Source organism: Meriones unguiculatus, chromosome 18 (assembly GCF_030254825.1).
Source record: "Meriones unguiculatus strain TT.TT164.6M chromosome 18, Bangor_MerUng_6.1, whole genome shotgun sequence".
Lineage (NCBI taxonomy): Eukaryota > Metazoa > Chordata > Mammalia > Rodentia > Muridae > Meriones > Meriones unguiculatus.
In genome coordinates, this window is record NC_083365.1 from 29,341,326 (window position 1) to 29,365,047 (window position 23,722).

Consider the following 23,722-nt stretch of genomic DNA (forward strand, 5'->3'; position numbering starts at 1 on the left):
TCCCCTTCTTCCATAAGATTCCCAGCACTCTGCCCAAGGTTTGGCTATGAGTCTCAGCATCTGCTTCAATATTGTGATGAGTAGAGTCTTTCAGAGGCCTTCTGTGGTAGGCTCCTGTCCTGTTCCCTGTCCTCTCCTAGTTCTGATGTTTATCCTGTTTGCCCTTTTGAGGGAGGTTTCAGCCTCTTTTCTAGGATCTTCCTTGTTGTTTAGCTTCTGTAGGACTATAGATTTTAGTATGTTTATCCTATATTATATGGCTAATCTCCACTTATAAGTGAGTATATACCCTGTGTGTCCTTCTTCTTCTGGTTTACCTAACTCAGGATGATCTTTTCTAGTTCCCCCATTTGCCTGCAAATTTCATGATTTCCTTGTTTTTGATTGCTGAGTAATATTTTATTATGTAAATGTATCCCAATATCTGTATCCATTCCTCTGTTGAGGGACATCTGGGTTGTTTTTTTTCTTTTTTTTTAATTTTAAGTTTTATTTTGTTTTATTTTAATTCCTTAATTAATTAATACAGAGTACATACTGATACATACAAGCTTCCCATGCCTTCTTTCTTCCCAGTCTCTTCCCCCTTTCTTCCTTTCCTCCCCGTTTTGCCCCTCTACCTTTCTCCACAGAGAAGGGGAGGTCTCCCATGGATATCAACCTGCCTTGGCACACCAAATTGTAGTAGGACTGGATGCATCTTCTGTTGAGGCTAGACAAAACCATATAGTTAGGGGAAAGGGATCCAAAGATAGGTAACATAGTCAGAGTCAGCACCTGCTTCTGTGGTTAGAAGTCCCACAAGAATATCGAGTTGAACATCTGTTACACATCTTTAGGGGGCCTATATCTCCCATGACAGTTATGCTAGCCTTCTCTTTGCAATTATAGCAGAATAATACTAATAGTGTCAGGAGACGGCTCTCTTATGGTACGAAACTCAAGTTTGGCCAGTCATTGGTTGGCCATTCCCTCACTTTCTGCTCCCTCTTTATTCCTACACCTCTTACAGGCAGAAAAAATTGTGGATCAAAGATTTTGTAGCTATGTTGGCATCTCTATCCATCCATTGAAAGGCTTGCCTGGATACAGGAGATGCTTCATATTCCGTATTCCCATTGTAAGGAGTCTTGGCTAGAGGTCACCCTTATAGATTCCTGGTAGTTTTCATTGTCTTAGATTTCTAGCTTGTCTTAGAAATAACCCCCACTGATTCCAGTTCTCTTTCCAAACACTCTCTCCTGCCATCTTCCCCAAACTTGATTCTTTCTGTTTCCACTCCCAACCTCTTTCCCATCCAGTTCCTTCAGGCCATGCACTCCAGATGTCTATTTTATTTCTGCTTCTCATTGAGAATCAACCATCCTCATGTGGGCCCTCCTTGTTACTTAGCTTCTTTGAGTCTGTAGATTGTAGCATGGTTATCCTGTACTTTATGACTAATATCCACTTATAAGTGAGTACATACCATGTTTGTCTTTTAGGGTCTGGGCTACCTCACTCAGCATGACTTTTTCTAGTTCTATCCATTTGCCTGTAGATTTCACAATTTTATTATTTTTAATAGGCGAGGAAGGGAAGAGCTCTGTGGGGGCAATGAGAAGCTTTCAGCTCAGAGACCTACCTGCCTGGTCCACTTTGGTTCAGAAACAGTGAACCCAGCAGAGATAATGACCCGGAGGAGTTGAGTTTGGCATAGGACAAAAGCCTGATGGTTTTCCATCCTGAAGAGGCCTGTGGGGCACCCAAGCAGCTCTTATCTTGGAAGTATTTCTGCCTGCTCCTGAGCTGCCAGACCCACCTGGGTATAAGATAGCAAACTCAGTAGAAACAGTGAACCCTGCAGAAGTGAACTAGGTACATGGCCCAAGTCCCATTGTCTCTCATCCTGAGAATGCCTGTGGGACACTGGAGGAGCTCTCAGCTCAGAGTCCGTTTGGCTATTCCACATCTGCATGGCCTACTTGAAACAGTGAGCTTAGCAGAGTCAGTCAACCAAGCAGTGGTGAGTTGGGCACTTGGCCCAAGCCCCATTGTTTTTCTGCCTGGTCCCCAGCTGCCTGGCCCACCTGTGACACAGCCAGTGAACCTAGTGGAGGGACAAGCAGCTGGGCCAACACCAGAATCAACCAGATGGCTAGAAGCCAGCATTAGAACACAAACAACAAAACTCAGGGTCAAATGGCACCACCACAGCAAGCCCTGGAGATACTATCACGCTTGATGCACAAGACAAAGAGTTTAAATCTGAGGTTATGAAAACGAAGGAAGAAAATAAATAAAATAAATAAAAGGAAGAAAATAAAGCTCTTAAAGTAGCACAGAAAAATATATTCAAACAGATGAAAGAATTAAAAAAAATCCCTTAAAGAAATTACAGACATATAGGGAATCAAATAGGAGGAGGAAATGAATAAAACTGTGTTCAAGACCTAAAAATGGAACTAGATGCAATAAAGAAAACATAATCTGAGACAGTCTTGGAGATGGAAAATCTAGAGAAGAGGACAAGAACTACAGACATAAGCATCACCAACATAACACAAGGGATGGAAGAGAGAATCTCAGGGATAGAAGATTCGATTGAAATTGAAATTTCAGTCAAAGAAAATGTTAAATCTAAAAATTGTTCTGACACAGAACATCCAAGAAATCTAGGACCAAAAGACGAAACCTAAGAATAATAGGAATAGAAGAAGGAGAAAACTCTCAGCTCCAAGGCCCAGAAAATATTTTCAACAAAATCGTAGAAGAAAACATCCCCAACCTAAAGAAAGTGATGCCTATAAACATACAAGCTTACAGAACACCAAATAGACTGGACCAGAAAAGAAAATTACCCCACCTCATAATAATCAAAACATTAAATATTCAGACCAAAGAGAGAATATTAAAAGCTGCTGGAGAGGTTGTGGAGAAAGGGGAACCCTCCTCCATTGCTGGTGGGAATGTAAACTTGTAAAACCACTTTGGAAATCAATCTGGTGCTTTCTCAGCCAATTAGGAATAGTGCTTCCCATACTTAAACATAGTAAAGGCAATATATAGCAAGCCTATAGCTAACATCAAACTCAATGGAGAGAAACTTAAATCAATCCCACTGAAATCAGGGACAAGACAAGGCTGTCCATTGTCCCCATATCTCTTCAACATAGTCCTAGCCAGAGCAATAAGACAACTAAAGGAGATCAAGGGGATACAAATCGGAAAGGAAGAGGTCAAAGTGTCACTATTTGCAGATGATATGATAGTATACATGAGCGACCCCAAAAATTCAACCAGAGAACTCCTTCAGCTGATAAACACCTTCAGCAAAGTGGCAGGATACAAAATCAACTCAAAAAAATCAGAAGCCCTCCTATATACCAAAGACAAAAAGGCTGAGAAAGAAATTAGGGAAACAACACCCTTCACAATAGCCACTAATAACATAAAGTACCTTGGAGTGACTCTAACCAAGCAAGTGAAAGACCTGTTTGAGAAAAACTTCAAGTCTCTGAAGAAAGAAATCGAAGAAGATATCAGAAGATGGAAAGATCTCCCGTGCTCATGGATTGGTAGGATTAACATTGTGAAAATGGCCATACTGCCAAAAGCAATCTACAGATTCAATGCAATTCCCATCAAAATACCAACTCAATTCTTTACAGACCTTGAAAAAAAGATTCTCAGCTTCATATGGAGAAACAAAAAGCCCAGAATCTCCAAAACGATCCTGTACGACAACAGATCATCTGGAGGTATCTCCATTCCTGATCTCAAGCTGTACTACAGGGCAACAGTAATAAAAACTGCATGGTATTGGCATAGAAACAGAAAGGAGAATCAATGGAACCGCATAGAAGACCCAGAAATAAATCCACACACCTATGAATACTCGATATTCGACAAAGAAGCCAATTCCATTCAATGGAAAAAAGACAGCATCTTCAACAAATGGTGCTGGACCAACTGGATGTCTACATGCAGAAAAATGAAAATAGATCCATATTTATCACCCTGCACAAAACTAAAGTCAAAGTGGATCAAGGACCTCAACATAAAACCAGATACCCTAAATCAATTGGAAAAAAAAGTGGGGAACAGCCTAGAACTCATTGGCACAGGAGACAACTTCCTGAACAGAACACCAACAGCACAGGCTCTAAGAGCAACAATCAATAAATGAGACCTCATGAAACTGAAAAGTTTCTGTAAAGCAAAGGATACCGTCATCAAAACAAAACGACTGCCTACAGATTGGGAAAGAATCTTCACTAACCCTTTATCTGACAGAGGACTAATATCCAGTATATACAAAGAACTAAAGAAGCTGAAAAGCAGCAATCCAAGTAATCCAATTAAAAAATGGGGAACAGAGCTAAACAGAGAATTCTTGACAGAGGAATATCGAATGGCAGAAAAACACTTAAAGAAATGCTCATCCTCATTAGCCATCAGGGAAATGCAAATCAAAACGACCCTGAGATATCACCTTACACCCATCAGAATGGCCAAGATAAAAAACTCAAGCGATAACACATGCTGGAGAGGTTGTGGAGAATGGGGAACCCTCCTCCACTGCTGGTGGGAATGTAAACTGGTACAACCACTCTGGAAAGCTATCTGGCGCTTTCTAAGACAAATAGGAATAGTGCTTCCTACAGACCCAGCTATACCACTGCTAGGTATATACCCAAAGTTTGTTCAAGTACACAAAAAGGACACTTGCTCAACCATGTTTATAGCAGCTCTATTTGTAATAGCCAGAACCTGGAAACAACCCAGATGTCCATCAACAGTGGAATGGGTACAGAAATTGTGGTATTTTTATACAATGGAATACTACTCAGCAATCAAAAAGGAGGAAATCATGAAATTTGCAGGCAAATGGTGGGATCTAGAAAAGATCATTCTGAGTGAAATATCCCAGAAGGAGAAAGACAAACATGGGGTATACTCACTTATATAGACCTATAAGATATGATAAACATAATGAAATCTATACACCTAAAAAAGATAATCAATTGAGCGGACATGGGGTAAGATGATCAATCCTCGTTTAGAAAGACAGATGGGATGTGCATTAAACGTATGACAGGAGTCTACTGAGCGCATCTGAAAGACTCTAACTAGCAGTGTTTTCAAAGCAAAGACTCATGACCAAACCTTTGGTAGAGTACAGGGAATCATAAGAAAGAAGGGGAGTTAGTCTGATGGGGAAAGGATAGGAGCTCCACAAGGACCAAATATATCTGGGCGCAGGGTCTTTTCTGAGACTGACATTCAACCAAGGACCATGTATGGATATAACCTAGAACCTCCACTCAGATGTAGCCTGTGGTAGCTCAGTAACCAATTGGTTTCCCAAAGTGAGGGGAACAGGGAGTATTTCTAACAGGAACTTAATGACTGGCTCTTTGGTCTCCCCACCCCCGAAGGGAGGAGCAGTCCTGTTAGGCCACAGAGGAGGGCTTTGCAGCCAGTCCTGAAGATACCTGATAAAATAGGATCAGATGAATGGGGAGGAGGTCCCCCCTATCAGTGGATTTGGAAAGGGGCATGGTGGAGATGAGGGAGGGAGGGAGGGACTGGGAGGGAATGAGGGATCGGGACACGGCTGGGATACAGAGTTAATAAAATGTAACTGATAAAAAAAAAAAGAAACTTGTGATGTTCAGATATAGAATACAGTACTCAGGTCAGCACGATCAATATCAAAATCTGAAGGTTTATCTAGTCCTACCATAATTTATTATAGTTTTAAAAGAAATAGAACCACTGAGAAATATGTTTGTGATGTATTTGCATAGGAATGTGTACATACAAATGGGACAATATTTATATAAGGTAATTGGATGTCTAACTTCTTGTTTATGGGAAGGTGAAGGGAGCTGGAAACCCAGCAGATTTCCTATGTTTCAACACTGAAATAGAATTTCTTCTCTGGAAAAAAAAAAAAGGAATAGTGCTTCCTCAAGATCTAGCTATACCACTCCTAAGCCTATATTCAAAAGGAGCACAAGTACACAACAAGGACATTTGTTCAACCATGTTCATAGCAGCTTATTCATAGTAGCCAGAACTTGGAAACCACCCAGATGTCCCTCAGCGAAGGAATGGATACAGAAACTGTGGTACATTTATACAATGGAATACTGCTCAGCAATTAAAAACAAGGAAATCATGAAATTTGCAGGCAAATGGTGGGATCTAGAAAAGATCATCCTGAGTGAGGTGTCCCAGAAGCAGAAAGACACACATATATACTCACTTATAAGTGGGTACTAGACCTATAAGAGGACATACTAAAAACCTGTACATCTAAAGAAGCTAAACAAGAAGGAGGTCCCGGGGTAAGATGATCAACCCTCGCTTAGAAAGACAAATGGGATGAACATTGCAAAAAGGAGAAAACAAGAAATAGGACAGGAGCCTACCATAGAGGGCCTCTGAAAGACTCTACCTAGCAATGTATCAAAGCAGATGCTGAGACTCATAACCAAACCGTGGACAGAGTTCAGGGAATCATGTGAAAGAAGGGAGAGTTAGTATGACCTGGAGAGGATAGGAACTCCACAAGGACCAAATATATCTGGGCACAGGGGTAATTTTCTGAGACTGATTCTCCAACCAAGGACCACACATGGATATAACCTAGAACCCCTGCTCAGAAATGGCTCATGGCAGCTTAGCATTCAAGTGGGTACCTTAGTAAGGGGAACAGGGACTGTCTCTACATGAACTCAATGGCTGGCTCTTTGACCCCACCCTTTATCCTGAGGGAAGAGCAGCCTTGCTAGGCCATAGAGGAGGACATTGCTGCCAATCCTGATGAGACCTGATAAGCTGGGGTCAGATGGAAGGGGAGGAGGACCACCCCATCAGTGGACTTAGAGAGATACAGGGAGGAGATGAGGGAGGGTGGGATTAGGAGGGAAAGAAGGATGGGGCTACAGCTGGGATACAAAATAAATAAACTTTAATTAATATAAAAATAAAAATAAAGCTGCAAGGAAATAGGCCAAGTCACATATAAAGACAAACCTACCAAAATTTGACCTGACTTCTCATCAGAAACTGTAAAAGCGAGAAGGGCATGGACAGATATCTTACAGACAGACACTAAGAAACCACAGATGGGATTTGGGGAAGGGCATGCAAGCAGAGGTGGAGGAAGGGAAGGATTGGGATGGGAGGAGGAAGGGAACCACAGGGGGGACACAAAGGGAATAAAGTGCAATTAATAAAGAAAAAAGAAGAAATTGAAAAAAAAAGAGAAAAAGCTACAATAGAAAAAAAAAGAATTCTCAGTTTAGGTCTGTACCCAAGTTTTTTCTTTTTCTTTTTTTTTTCTTTATTAATTGCACTTTATTTACATTGTATCCCCCCCTGTGGTTCTCTCCCTCCTCCAGTCCCAATCCCTCCCTTCCTCCACCCTCTGTATGCATGTCCCTCCCCAAGTCCACTGATAGGGGAGGACTTCTTTTCCTTCCTTCTGATCCTCGTCAATTAGGTCTCATCAGGAGTGGCTGCATTGTTTTTTTCTGTGGCCTGGTACTGCTGCTTCCCCCTCAGAGGGAGGTAATTAAAGAGCAGGCCAATCAGTTCATGTCAGAGATAGACCCTGTTCCTATCTGTACCCAATTTTTTAATTGGATTATTTAGTTTGTTGATGTCTAGTTTTTTGAGTTTTTTTTAATATATATTTTGGACATTAACCATAAAAAAAGAAACCACAGATGCTACAACTACTATACCCACCAAAACTTTTAATCACCATAGAGTGAGCAAACAAGATATTCCACTACAAAAACAAATTTAAACAGTACCTCACCACAAATCCAGCCCTACAGAACATACTAGAAGGAAAACTTTAACCCAAGGAGACCAACTACACCCAGGAAAACACAGGAAATAAATAACCCCACATCAACAAAACCAAAATAAGGGAATCTCTCTCTCTCTCTCTCTCTCTCTCTCTCTCTCACACACACACACACTCTACAACCACCAACATCCAAATAATAGGAAGTAACAAAAACTGGTCATTAATATCTCTCAAAATCAATGGCATCAACTCCCCAATAAAAAGACACATATAAACAAAATGAATAAAAAAAAAAAACAGGACTCATCTTTCTGCTAAGTACACACCTTAGTAATAAAGATAAACATTTCTTCAGATTAAAGGCTGGAAAAAGGTTTTCCAAGCAAACAGACCCAAGAAGCAAACTGGAGTAGCTATTCTAGTATCTAATAAAATAGACTTTTAACCAAAATTAATCAAAAGAGGTGGAGGAAGACACTTCATACTCCTCAAAGGGAAAGCCCACCAAGACGACATCTAAATCCTCAATATCTATGCCCCAAATGCAAGGGCATCCACCTTCTTAAAAGAAACATTACTAAATCTTAAATCACAAATCCAAGACGATCTTATCTCAAAGAGTCTGAGTGTTTCAAGGTTTCTCAGTATCTGTTGAATGTCTGGCTGTGAATCTCTGTATTTTTTCCATATGCTACAGGAGGAATCATGATAACGATAAAATTCTTAACAAAGGTGACCATAATAGACATTGAAAGTGACAGTTTCTTTAACATGTGTGGGGCTAGGAAAACTTACATATGTATGTGTAGAAGCTAAAGCTGACTTCTCTCATCTTTCTCTCATCTTGTAAAAAACAAACAAACAAACAAACAAACAAACAAAAAACCAAACCCAAAAGTGATCAAAGATCTCAGTGTGAGACTAATATATCTTTGAAATTAATACTGGAAGGCATGGAACAATAAACTCAATGTATAACCATAGCCTAGCCTCTTTTAATATGACTTTAATAGTTTATGACAAATTGTATTACATGAAATTACAAAATCTATTCAACAATAGAAATAGCGAAGTGAAGAATTATCCTACAGAATGAGAGACAGTCTTTGCCAGCTATGTATTTAAAATCAGTTTCTTATCCTTCATACATGAAGAAAGTCTATCTTTAAGAAAATGACAACACATGCCTTAGATGTACAAAAAGGAATTAATGCTCAACTAAAAAGAGGCTTGATGGTGTTCAATCAGAGGATTGACCTCGTGCAGGAGCAAATTGATACCCTATGGCAAATGGCTCAACCGGGCTGTCAATGAAAGTATGCTGGACTTTTGTGTCACTAGCATACAACATGAGAATTTTTCCTGTGCTGCAAATCTGTCTAAACAATTGTCGAGCTATATTTTAGGTAATTGGACTGGAGAATTCGATACTACGATGGAGCAGCTGAGAGTGGCCATTATCACAGTAAATTCTACCAGAGTGGATGCAGTACTAGCCACAGGATTATCACCATGGATTGCTGCAGCCATGAATCATCTGAAGGAATGGGCGGGCATGGGAGCGTTAGCAGGCCTTCTGGTGTTGGTCTCCTTGGTTTGCCTGTGGTGTATATGCAAGATTAGAGTCTCACAACAGCGTAATGCAGCCATTATCATTCAAGCCTTTACAGCCATTGAAGCAGGACAGTCTCCCCAAGCATGGTTGGCTACCATAAAAAGCTAAAATGTTATGCTCAGGATGCAAGGCTAAGCACTGCACTCAGGGTCAGCCGCTTTCGACCCAGAGAAGATCAAGTCTGATTGCATGCGGGTTGATGCCCCAGGTCCTGCCTCTGAGAAAAAGGTATCGGACAGGTCTGATGCTCTTTGGGTGGATGACACCTAAATGAACATCGGTACAAAGTCCCAATTTATTTCTAATATCAGAGATCAGACCTTTACTCTTGCCTGATGCGTCTAAAACAAAAAGGGGGAACTGTAGAGAGCTGCGTAATGTGGAGCCTTAAAGATGGAGCTGGTTTCCGCCTTCCACCTTCCGGATGGTGAGTGCTCTCTGTCACAAACAACTCCACATTTGGCTAAGGCTGAGGATCTGGCTTGCTTCCATGTATGTGGACCTATCTGCATTGCCCACGTGGCACGCTGGGGTTGGCTACCCAGAGGGTATTTAAGCTGTGGGCTGGCTTTCCCCAGTGTCAGATGATTGTTCAAGGTTCCTGAATAAACTGCATTGAAAAAAAAAAAAAAAAGAAAATGACAACAAATATCGGTGACAATGTAGTAATAAAAGAATCTTTATACATTGTTGGATATATATAACATAACTCAGTTACTATGAAAATCAGTATGTCAATTCCCACCTCCCCCAAATTAAAGACTAGCTATAACAAATAGCTATATTTGAGCACACCCCCTACTCCAATCAATATTAGCTTTATATAGACATATTGGTATTTTCACATTTATTGTACCACTATGTACACACTCAACTTTGTAATTAGCCTATATGCATGAGTAGATAAATGCACAGAGAAAATGTGAAATTTGTACAGACACTACTATTATTTAATGGAAGAAGTAACAAAGTTGTATCATTTTCAGGAAAATTGATGTGCCTGTAGCTTATCTCATTAAATGAAACAAGCAAGACAAAGAAAGACATATTTTACATGACACTTCTCATATGTGGAACTTAGGGGGTGAAACAATATTAGAAGTGGTGAATATGGTTAAATTCCATTATTTTAATGAGTGAAAGATGGCTCTGCTTTGTACCCTTTACTTTGTACCTTTCCACAAGCTAGTGGAAGAAAATAAACTCAATAATATCAGCTGTCAAATGAGACACACTCAAAAGCGAATCTGCATATGCCTCAGACATATAATGAAGTACTTACCAGGTATGTGACGTTAGTTCTGTATATTCAGGATTTTCAGTCACAAAATAAAAAAAAATACAATTTTGGCACTTATATCCCAAATTGAGCTAAGAGGACAATAAGTATATTAAATACATTAAAATATACTATATTACATATAATTACATTATATAAGTTACATTAAATATAGAATACATTTACTATATTATACTATAATTATACTATTTAATATACTTACTATGTTATATATAGACATTGAAAGTGAGTTTCTTTTTTATTAAATTTTTATTTTATTTTTATATTAGTTACAGTTTATTTACTTTGTATCTCACCTGTAGCCCCCTCCTTCATTCCCTCCCAGTCCCACCCTCCCTCCCTTATCTCCCTGCCCCTCTCTAAGTCCACTGATGGGGGAGGTCCTCCTCCCTTTCCATGTGATCCTAGCTTATCATGAAGTGACAGTTTCTTTAACATGTGTGGGGCATGTGTATCTGTAGAAGAATTATATGCATGTGTAGAAGAGTTAAGGCTGACCTCTCTCATCTTGTAAAAAAACCCTCAAAAGTGATCAAAGATATATTATTATATATTTACTATATTATAGTAAGCATATTAAATAGTAAGAAAAAAATCTGTGCAACAACATAATTGACTAGCTAGAGGTATATCTGGATCTGTAGTAGAGATGTGAAGAAGTGATAGAGTTTCACTTCCAGGTAAATCAGGAACATATTACTGAAGAAGTGTCAGTGAATAAAATTATTGTATAGTTATGTGAATTTCTATGTGCTTGCTCCTGAAAAAACAATAGGGAAGAAAATTGTTCCAATCAGTGCAAATGTACAAAATACCCGTTGTTTTCAAGAACCAGTAAGAGAAGAACCATGACTTTGTTTAAACAAGAGCAGTAGGAAAATATTACAAGAGGAAAATGGGGACCAAATTATGTAAGACACCGTACACCACTGAAAAATTATGGCTTTTATTCCACAAAACGGTAAGCATTCTAAACAAACTTTCTAACATGAAAAATTTTATCTTTGTCTGTCATGGTTAAAATAGTATTAATGATTGCACTACATACATCTGCACATTGTCAAGTTAGGTGTGGAATTCAGTTATGAAAGGAATAGATATAGTGGTTTCTGTCAACTATGTAATTCATAGTGAGAATTTCATTATATTTTGAAGAGTTATCTAATAGGTTTAGACAGCTGATGGAAACAGAGGGGGAAAAAGGAATATATGGGATGACTTCATTTTTAATTTGAAGTGAAATGAAGAATTGTCATCATTGAATATGGGGAAGACAGTTGGAATTGTAGGGAGCTTCAGGAGTTCAGTAGTTTTCAAGTTATATTTAATATAAGATAATCTAATGTTATAGTATATTATTATATTATATAACATTAATATTATGTTATTATATTATATGATATATAATATAATAATTATATTGTATTAATTATACTATAATATGAAAAAATAATATATAATATAAAATGTTTGAAAATATCTAAAAATTATACTATATTAGTTATGTTACATATATTATATTTAACCTAAAAATATAATATGTATGTTATATACAGTCTATTTAACCTAAAATATAATATATATAACATAACTAATATAATTTTAGATATTTTCATAAAAACTAAGTGGGTAACAAATTTCATAGGGTAGAAATATGAGGCATATTTGTCATATAGATATTATTTAAAGTTATGGGACTTGACAAGATAGAGAGTAACTGAAGGTAGGAAATTGATGATCTAGAAGACTAGAGCCTTGTACCAATTTTAAAAATAATGAGTATAATCAGTGAAGACTGAACATGAGCAGCTAGAGATACACAAGTAAATCAAGAATATTTAATGCCAAGAAAATAAAATGAAGCCAATATGCTGATGTTGCATAAATTCCTGGCTTAAAAAGGTAGTAAAAATCATTCACTTAATTTAGATCTGGGAGGCATCAGTAATATATAGAGAAAGTTTTAGTGAAATGACTAGGGGAGAAACCTGAGTGGAATATGTTTCTTAGAAAATAAGAGTACAAGTATGCTGGACTTTGTGTCACTAGCATACAACATGAGAATTTTTCCTGTGCTGCAAATCTGTCTAAACAATTGTCGAGCTATATTTTAGGTAATTGGACTGGAGAATTCGATACTACGATGGAGCAGCTGAGAGTGGCCATTGTCACAGTAAATTCTACCAGAGTGGACGCAGGACTAGCCACAGGATTATCACCATGGATTGCTGCAGCCATGAATCATCTGAAGGAATGGGCGGGCATGGGAGCGTTAGCAGGCCTTCTGGTGTTGGTCTCCTTGGTTTGCCTGTGGTGTATATGCAAGATTAGAGTCTCACAACAGTGTGATGCAGCCATGACCATTCAGGCCTTTACAGCCATTGAAGCAGGACATTCTCCCCAAGCATGGTTGGATACCATAAAAAGCTAAAATGATACGCTCAGGATGCGAGGCTAAGCACTGCACTCAGGGTCAGCCGCTTTCGACCCAGAGAAGAGCATGTCTGATTGCATGCGGGTTGATGCCCCAGGTCCCGCCTCTGAGAAAAAGGTATCAGAAGGGTCTGATGCTCTTTGGGTGGATGACACCTAAATGAACATCGGTACAAAGTCCCAATTTATTTCTAATATCAGAGATCAGACCTCTACTCTTGCCTGATGCGTCTAAAACAAAAAGGGGGAACTGTAGAGAGCTGCGGAATGCTATGCCTTAAAGATGGAGCTGGTTTCCGCCTTCCACCTTCCTGATGGTGAGTGCTCTCTGTCACGAACAATTCCACATTTGGCTAAGGCTGAGGATCTGGCTTGCTTCCATGTATGTGGACCTATCTGCATTGCCCCCGTGGCACGCCTGGGTTGGCTACCCAGAGCCTATTTAAGCTGTGGGCTGGCTTTCCCCAGGGTCCGAGGATTATTCAAGGTTCCTGAATAAATTGCATTGAAAAAAAAAAAAGAAAATAAGAGTACAATAAAAAAATTAGAGACAAATATTTTGAAGATTATTTTTTTGTCTGTAGGACTGCAGCAGAATAAGAAGTTTTAACCTGGATTTCAATAAGAGAGTAGACAAAATCTTGTTTAATGCTGAGGGTACTGATGAAATAGTGGAAGAAACATGAATCATGTGAAGGAGAGAAGAGGAAATGCTAGAGCAGGTTGTAGGTTGTGTATTTGTTTCCTTCTGGTTTTCCGTGGCCAATGTGATCTTGAATAGGAGAAGCTGTGATTTCACTCATGAGACTTAAGTAACAGCCCTCCTTGTTACTTAGCCTCTCTGATCAGTAAGGATATTGAGATGGGAGGAGAGAGAGCACAAGAGAGAGGTAGAGTGAGCAAGAGAGAAGAATAGAAATAGGAAGGGAGAGAGAGAAAAAAGGAGAGAGGGAAGGAGAGACAGATGGAAGGAGAGGGTGCTTGAGTTAAGTTAGTATGGAAGTCAGACAAACGGTCATGAGGAGATTTTTTTAAAGAAGGAGTAAAAAAGATCAAAGAACCTGAGAAAGCTTGCTTAGATCATGTTAGGGAGGGAAAAAGCTTAAAACTAATACTACAGTTCATTTAATTTTTCACTTCTTAACTTTATGCAACCTCTTTGCTTATCTCTTTGCTTCTCTTATCTTTATATCCACATAGGTTATTAATACCCCAACAAACCCAGTTTTTAAAAATCATCTTTCTACTCAGTGTTATATTGTCAGTTGTAAAATTCTTTGGTCACATAGGCCAAAACAAGTAAGTCTCTAGAGAAGAGACTCCTGTATCCACGTGATCCTTCTAAATTACTCTGTTTTTGCCACATGTCTTGGTCAAGGTGTATATAATTAGCCTCTTCTCTCCCTAATGAAAAATTCCATTTGGTACTTTATGTGAAAGGACCCAGGGAAACGTGATTCTGCCAAGATGCTGTCATTCTCATTCAGGTAAATGGATGAATAGAAATAAACTTATCAGTGCTTGAGTGGATTATTGTCAGGTATGAGTTTGTGCTTGGAACTGAAATGGACATAAGTCACATCCAAAGGTGCTTTCTGGAGCCTAGATCAGAGCAGAGAGCAGTCAGGAAAAGAAAGCAGCCAGCACAGGGAACAGTTGTTAAACATCTATTGAAGTACCGGAAGGAGCTAAGTACCTGACTGCCTTTGAGCTAGAACCACCTTGTAATTGGCTTTGGGAAGTCAAACAACTTTATGATACTTCCTACTAACACGATGTGATTTTCACGTAAATATTTATTTGAACAGAATATAGGAGCACTTTTATTTCTCAAACTATTAAATAAATGCAGAGATGCTCTTTAATTAGGAGGGTCTAAATTTCCTTGGGTTTAAATAAGGACTTGATGTTGTGAAAATACAGACATATTCAACTGACAGAGATAAATTCCTAATTCAAAAATGTTTTATGCCTATTTTTTTGTTAAGCGTTACCAGTTTTTCTTAGCAATTATATCAAAACTTTAAAAATTTCATAGTCCTTTTTGGATTTTACTTATTTTTTTATTTTTTACTTTTTTGAACTTTGAGAATAATTTTAGAGTTTAGAAGAAAAATACCCATGGAAAGGCAAAGTGTAAATCTCAGCAGCAGGGAGATGGGAGGAGAGAGAGCACAAGAGAGAGGTAGAGTGAGCAAGAGAGAAGAATAGAAATAGGAAGGGAGAGAGAGAAAAAAAGGAGAGAGGGAAGGAGAGACAGATGGAAGGAGAGGGTGCTTGAGTTAAGTTAGTATGGAAGTCAGACAAACAGTCATGAGGAGATTTTTTTAAAGAAGGAGTAAAAAAGATCAAAGAACCTGAGAAAGCTTGCTTAGATCATGTTAGGGAGGGAAAAAGCTTAAAACTAATACTACAGTTCATTTAATTTTTCACTTCTTAACTTTATGCAACTTCTTTGCTTATCTTTTTATGTTATATAATCATGTATATTTTATATGCTTTTCAACAACTCAAACACGGTTTTACATTTTCTTTCTTTTTAAAAATCTTTTGTTCTTTCCTACATTATATTCTGACTACTGCAGTTTTCCTTCCCTTCACCCCTCCTAGTCTCTCCCCCACCTCCTTTTTTCCCAGATCAACCAGATCAGTTTCTCCTCTTCCTAGGGATATCCACTGAACATGGCATAAGAAGATACAATAAGACTGATCACAAACCCTCAGGTCACAATATAATGGCTGGACATGGCAGCCTAGACAGAGGAAAAGGGTCCCAAGCCCAGGCAAAAGAGTCAGAAACACCTTCTACTCTCATTGGAAGTACCACAAGGACACCAAGCTACACAACCATGAGGTATATGCAGAGGACCTATTACAGAGTCATACAGGGCCTGTGTTTATTGCTTCAGTTTCTGTGAGCCCCTGTGAGTCCTGCTTAGTTGACTCTGTGGTGTACTCTTCTCCTCTGGCTCATACAATCCTTCCTCTGCTTCTTCTAAGAGGTTCCTCTGTCTCCACCTCTTGTTTGGTTATGTGTTTTGCATCTGTTTCCATCAGTTTCTGGATAACACTCCTCTGATGACAATGGGCTAGGGACCAACCAAGAGTATAGCAGAATATCATTAGGATTTCATTGACTTTTTTTCTCAGTCATGTTTGATTCTATCCTGGGTCTTCGGGTTGTGTCGCCTTTGATTCCTGGCCATCCAGGTAGTGTCATGCATGGGCCCCCTCAACTTGAAGTGTGGACTTCAAGTTTAACTAGTCATGGGTTGCTCACTCACACTCACAAAGTTCCACCATTGCCATAGCACTTCTTGCAAGTAGGACAGATGGTAGGTCCTAGGTTTTGTGGCTGTGTTGATGTCCCCGTCTCACTGCTATGAACCTTGCCTGATTATAAAAGATGCAAAGTTCAGGCTTCTTATCTCCCATTACTAGGAGCCTTTACTAGGGTCACTCATAGATTCCAGGGAGCTTCCACTGGACTAGGTTTCTAAATCACCCTCCTCAAGTGCCCCCCAGTTCCAACAGTCACTTCTAGTATTCTATTCCTCTTCTCTCCTACTCCCTACCCTGCTTGATCCCTGCTTTTCCCATCCCCACACTCCTTCAGGTCACTCACAAAATTTAGTCTATTTCCTTTTCCAAAGTAGATCCATGTGTCTCTTCCTTCAGCTCTCATTGTTACTTAGTCTCTCTGATCAGTAAGGATGTTGATCATTTCCTTAAGCATTTCTCTGCCATTTGATGTTTCTCTGTTGAGAATTCTCTGTTTAGTTCTGTACCCCATTTTTTAATTGGATTGTTTGGTTTGTTGGTGCTTAATTTCTTGACTTCTTTGTATATTCTGAATATTAACGCTGTGTTAGATGTAGGGCTGGTGAAGATCTTTTCTGTTTACTGTGTCTTTTGCTTTACAGAAGCTTTTCAGTTTCATGAGATCCCATTATTTATTGTTTTATGTATCATGAGATCCTATTTATTTATTTATTTATTCATTCATTTATTTATTTTTAGCGTGAGCTCTTGGTATTCTGTTCAGGAAGCTGTCTCCTGTATCAATGCGTTCAAGACTCTTCCCCACATTTTCTTCTCACAGTTTTAGTGTGTTTGGTTTTATGTTGAGGTCTTGGACTTTACTTTTGTGTAGGGTGATAAGTATGGATCTATTTGCATTTTTCTACATGTAGATATCCAGTTAGACCAGCACTAATTGTTGAATATACTATCTTTTTTTTCCCATTGTATGTTTTTAGCTTCTTTGTAAAAAATTAAGTTTCTGTAGATGTGTGGGTTTATTTCTTGGTCTTTTATTTGATTCCATTGATCCACCAGTCTGTTTCTATTCCAATACCATGCCTTTTTATTACTGTCGCTCTATAGAACAGGTTGAGATCAGGGATAGTGATACCTCCAAAATTTTTTTTATTGTGCAGGATTGTTTTAGCTATTCTGTTTTTTTTTTTTTCACATGAAGTTGAGTATTGTTCTTCTGAGGTCTGTAAAGAATTGTGTTGGTCATGGCTGCATTACGCTGTTGTGAGACTCTAATCTTGCATATATACCATAGGCAAACCAAGGTGACCAACACCAGAAGGCCTGCTAACACTCCCATGCCCGCCCATTCCTTCAGATGATTCATGGCTGCAGCAATCCATGATGATAATCCTGTGGCTAGTCCTGCGTCCACTCTGGTAGAATTTACCATGACAATGGTCACTCTCAGCTGCTCCATCGTAGTATCGAATTCTCCAGTCCAATTACCTGAAGCAGGACAGTCTCCCCAAGCATGGTTGGATACCATAAAAAGCCAAAATGTTACGCTCAGGATGCGAGGCTAAGCACTGCACTCAGGGTCAGCAGCTTTGGACCCAGAGAAGAGCATGTCTGATTGCATGCGGGTTGATACCCCAGGTCCCGCCTCTGAGAAAAAGGTATCGGACGGGTCTGATGCTCTTTGGGTGGATGACACCTAAATGAACATCAGTACAAAGTCCCAATTTATTTCTAATATCAGAGATCAGACCTCTACTCTTGCCTGATGCGTCCAAAACAAAAAGGGGGAACTGTAGAGAGCTGCGTAATGCCGCGCCTGAAAGATGGAGCTGGTTCCCGCCTTCCACCTTCCTGATGGTGAGTGCTCTCTGTCACGAACAACTCCATATTTGGCTAAGGCCGAGTATTTGACTTGCATCCAAACTGCGACTGCGCACCCCACCCTCGTGTGCATCCCATCCTTTGTGGCTCGACGCACAGGCACCCCTAGAACCTCTGCTCGGATGAAGCCCATGATAGCTCAGTAACCAATTGATTTCCCATAGTAAGAGGAAAAGGGACTATTTCTGACAGGAACTCAATGACAGGCTCTTTGACCTCCCTACCCCCCAAAGGAGGAGCAGTCCTGCTAGGCCACAGAGGAGGACTTTGCAGCTAGTCCTGAAGATACCTGATAAACCAGGGTCAGATGAAAGGAGAGGAGACCTCCCCAATCAGCGGACTTGGAAAGGGGCAGGGAGGAGATGAGGGAGGGAGAGTGGGATTGGGAGGGAATAAGGGAGTGGGATACAGCTGGGATACAGAGTTAATAAAATGTAACTAATAATAAAAAAATTAAATTAAATTAAAAAAGAAAAAGATATTACAAGATGAAAAGATCTGTTTTCATGGATTGGTAGGATTAACATAGAAAAAATGGCCATCCTACCAAACATGATCTAGAGACTCAATGCAGTTCCCATCACAATACCAACACAATTTTTTTTTTTTTTTTTCAATGCAGTTTATTCAGGAACCTTGAACAATCATCTGACCCTGGGGAAAGCCAGCCCACAGCTTAAATAGCCTCTGGGTAGCCAACCCCAGCATGCCACGTGGGCAATGCAGATAGGTCCACATACATGGAAGCAAGCCAGATCCTCAGCCTTAGCCAAATGTGGAATTGTTCGTGACAGAGAGCACTCACCATCGGGAAGGTGGAAGGTGGAAACCAGCTCCATCTTTAAGGCGCGGCATTTCGCAGCTCTCTACAATTCCCCCTTTTTGTTTTAAATGCATCAGGCAAGAGTAGAGGTCTGATCTCTGATATTAGAAATAAATTGGGACTTTGTATTTCTTTAAGGGATTTAGTTGTTTTCTTTTTAAAGGCATCTATCACTTTCATAAACATATATTTAAGGTCATTTTCTTGTGTTTAAGTTGTGTCAGGGTATACAGGGGTGCTTGCAGTGGCATAACTAGGTTTTGGGGTGCATATTGCCCTGGATTTTGCTAACTCTGTCTTTATGCTGGCCTTTAGTCATATGGTTGTCTCTGGCATTGGCTGGTTGTTCCTGGTGTCCACTCAGTATCTAGGAGTTTGGGAAGATCCCTGGGCAGGAGGCTGGATGTTCCTGGAGCAACCCTTCTCAGGATGATGGATATACTTGTGAACTGGCTGCTGGATCTCAGGGGATAGGCTGCCATTCTCCTCAGGTGGCTGTGTCCCGGTTAGTACCATAGGCAGGGGATTGTCTAGGCTGTATGACCCTGTGGACAACAGGTCTCCTCAGGAATCCCAAAGTCCTTCTCTTGCGGAGTCACTGAAGTCTAGATGTGCAGATACCGTGTGCACAGTGGGCTGCCATCTTGGAGTGAGATCCTGTATGTGCCTGAGGTCTGGTCAGTCTCCTCAGGGATATGATCTAGAGGCTGGAATCACTTTTCTGGCTCTGGGAATTGGATGACCAGAGGCTGGAACTTGCCCCTGGAGCCTGAGAACTTTTCTTGGGATGGTGGGAATGGCCAGCTAGCCAGATCCAGGAACCACGGGTTACTGACAACTGTGGGCCCTCCTCTCACTTGGAAAACAAAGATTCTGGCTTTTTGGAGTCCACAGCTTGCTTTGCAGTCACTCATATTTATGTAGCTTAATGAGATTTTTTAAAACATGTGAACATTGTGTGACTAAAGGGAACTAAGTAACACCTCACATGCCTATTTGTAATAAGAACATTGAAAATCTACTTGGCAGTGTTTAAGTATGTGATGTAGTGATGAGTTTTAACTACAGTCACCATGCTCTGCAATAAATCTCCAGGATTTCCTCATCTAGTTTAAAGGATTATTTTTCTCTTTTGACAAATATCTTTCCTTTTTACCTTCCCAGCCTACCTAAGTTACTTATGATGCACTATTATATTTTATTCTTCTACAAGTATAACTTTTTCATTTATTTTTAAAATTTTCATATAATGTATTTTGATCATTCTTCCCAGATTCTCTCCAATATACTGCCTACCCAATTTAATGTCTTCTCTGTCTAAATAAACATTCTGGAAAACAAAACAAATAACCCAAAATAGATAAAAAGTACGAAAACAAAACAAAGTAAACCAAGACAATTACCAACCAACCAAGCAACCAAACAAACAAAGAAACAAAGCACACAAAAATATAAGTGCATTCTGGATTGACCAACAACTTCTGAGCATGGGGTCTATCTTGGAGTGTATCTCCTATTCTCAGTGTCATTCTACTGCAAAGTTAAGCAGGAATGAAATGTTATTTATTTATTTATTTATTTATTTATTTATCACAGTTTATTCACTTTGCATCCCAGCTGTAGCCTCCTCCCTCATCTCCTCTTGGTCCCATCCTCCCTCCCTTTTCCTTCCTATGTCCCTCCCCTAGTCCACTGATTGGGGAGGTCTTCCTCCCTTTCTATCTGACCCTAGCCTATTTGGTCTCATCAGGACTATCTGGGTCTTCTTTCTCTGTGGTCTAGTAAGGGCACCTTGCTGGGGTAGGTGATCAAAGAACAGGCAACCAAGTTTATGCAAGTGACAGTCCCTGTTCTCATTACTGGGGAATCCACATAGAGACTGAACTGCCCACAAGATACATCTGAGCAGGGGTTCCTCTCCATACATGGTCTTTGGTTGGAACATCAGTCTCTACAGTCCTGCCTGGGCTTAGATTTTTTTTTGTCTCTGTTGGTCTCCTTGTGGAGCTCCTGTCCCCTCCAGGTCTTTCTAGCTCACCTTTCTTTTATAAGATTCCCTGAACTCTGCCCAAAGTTTGGCTATGAGTCTCAGTATCTACTTCAGTACCCCATTGGGTAGATTCTTCAGGAGGCTCTCTGTGGTAGGTTCCTGTTAGGTTCCCTGTCTTCTCCCACTTCCAATGTCTATCCTGATTGCCCTTCTGAATGAGGATTAATCATGTTCCCTAAGGTTCTCCCTGTTTTTTAGCTTCTTTAGAGCTATATATTTTAGTTCCTGTGGAAGACAGCACGTGCTCTTAAATGCTGAGCCATCTCTTTAGCCAGTGTTATCATCTCTCTAAATCAATCCAACTTTCTTATTTTTTGATTTGATTTTTTTTGAAAAATATCTTTCCACATGTGTGAAATCATAGCTAACTCTGATTTTAATTTATAATATTCTTATGATAGCTCATGTTTAGCACTTGCTTGTATCTCTGTTTAACTTTGGGTTAATTGTAATGCTGAAGTAATAATAAGCTTTCATAACTTGGAGATTCTTCTATTCTATTTGTACAATTATAATTTACATTTTTTCTCATTTGCTCCTTTAGGTAGCACTGCCAACAAAGTCAATGGAAAGTATGAATCAGTCTATGGTGTCCGAGTTTGTATTCCTAGGACTTACAAACTCTTGGGGCATCCAACTATTCCTTTTTGTGTTCTCCTTCACATTTTATGTGGCAAGCATGATGGGAAACTCCTTCATTGTGTTCACTGTGGTTTCTGACCCTCACTTACACTCACCCATGTACTTTCTGTTGGCGAACCTATCGTTCATCGACTTAGGTATTTCTTCTGTAACTTCCCCCAAGATGATTTGTGACCTGTTTAAAAAGCACAAAGTCATCTCCTTTAGAGGTTGTGTCACTCAAATCTTCTTCATCCATGTTATTGGTGGTGTGGAGATGGTGCTTCTCATAGCCATGGCTTTTGACAGATATGTGGCCATATGTAAGCCTCTCCATTACCTGACCATTATGAGCCCAAGGATGTGCATCTTGCTTTCAGTGGCCTCCTGGGTGGTTGGCCTTATGCATTCTCTGGTTCAACTGGCTTTTGTAATAAACTTACCTTTCTGTGGACCAAACGTGTTGGACAGTTTCTACTGTGACTTTCCCCGGTTTATCAAACTTGCTTGCACAGACACATACACACTGGAATTACTGGTCTCAATCAATAGTGGATTCATGTCTGTGTGCTCATTTTTCATATTGATTATTTCCTATATTATCATCATATTTACTGTTCATAAACACTCTTCAAGTGGTTCCTCCAAGGCTCTGTCTACACTTTCAGCTCATGTTACTGTGGTGGTCTTATTCTTTGGTCCTGTGATGTTTTTTTATACATGGCCTTCTTCTTACACACACCTAGATAAGTTTCTGGCCCTATTTGATGCACTTGTTACTCCCTTTCTGAACCCAGTGATCTATACATTGAGGAATCAAGAAGTGAAAATGGCAATGATGAGATTATTCAGCAAGCTAATGGGTTATCAACAAATTCTTAAACATTTGAACTGTGAACAGTCATAACTGAGCATAGACATTCTTTGTTAACTAATTTCTGAGAAACATTTCTTTGCCTATTTTATGTGCTCATTTATATTAACATATATGCTATTTTCTTAACTTAGTAAGGGAGAAAATATCTTGAAAGCACAACTAACATATATTTATATATGAAAATATAATGAAGCTCTGTTTCTAAGGAATAATTACCTATATGTTGTAAACTATGAGACATAAAGAAGATGGATATTTACTTTAAGGTTTTTAGAATAGAATAAAATACTCTCTCTCCTTAAAAATTATTTATTTGTGTCTTAAGATTGTATATGCATGTGTATTTTGCATATGTAATTTTAAGTCCCTCTGAAGTCTAGGAGAGAACATCAGATAAACTGAAGGTGGAGTTACAGTTGTTTTGAAACACCTGACTTAAGTTCTGCGAAACAAACTTGGGTCCTCTGAAAGGGTCATACATGCCTTAAAAGACGAACTGTCAGGACCCTGAACTGTAATGATCCTGCAACAGCCCCTGGAGTGAGGCCCCAAGTAAGGGTCCAAGGGCTACCACTGGGGTGACTAGCGGCCTGGACACCAGAAAACCACTGCACAAACAGTTCCTGTCTGAGGAGAACTTCTCTACCCACTTCTCCTGACTCAACCTACATAATGACCACCACTACAGCAGTCCCCCTGTGACTTTTCTCCACACTCTGCTGCTACTTAGGATCCCTTTTCCAGAGCTGCTTCTCTGGTGCTATCCTGGAGACCTGATCCCTGAGACCCTCAGGCTACTGAGCATAGGGTATACCCAAGCCCCTACTACTCAGTGTCCCTATCTGGGGTCATCATAGAGCTGAGTGCTGATGGCCATGAGTCCCTCCTTCCCACCTTGTTCCCAACAACAAAGACCAGAAATCCCAAGAGAAGGATGAAGTCCTTCTCCAAACCAGGTGCCTGGGCACCAGGACCTTCCCCCAACAGGATACTGAGCTCACTGGAACCCTCAATGGTAGGGGCAGCAGTCTGA

The 23,722-nt window shown here is 39.8% G+C and overlaps 1 protein-coding gene and 1 pseudogene across 1 annotated transcript; both read left to right on the forward strand.

The window, feature by feature from the left end:
* Positions 1–21,753: 21,753 nt before the first annotated feature.
* LOC110564869 (olfactory receptor 4F15-like) lies at positions 21,754–22,719 on the forward strand. The gene has a single exon (XM_021662403.1). The coding sequence runs from the start codon at positions 21,757–21,759 to the stop codon at positions 22,717–22,719; it is 963 nt and encodes a 320-aa protein (XP_021518078.1). The 5' UTR covers positions 21,754–21,756.
* A 487-nt stretch (positions 22,720–23,206) lies between these two features.
* Positions 23,207–23,722, forward strand: LOC110564861 (host cell factor C1 regulator 1-like; annotated as a pseudogene).

Excerpts from the sequence above, each read along its gene's own strand:
- LOC110564869 (XM_021662403.1), top strand. The coding sequence starts at position 21,757 with ATGGAAAGTATGAATCAGTCTATGGTGTCCGAGTTTGTATTCCTAGGA.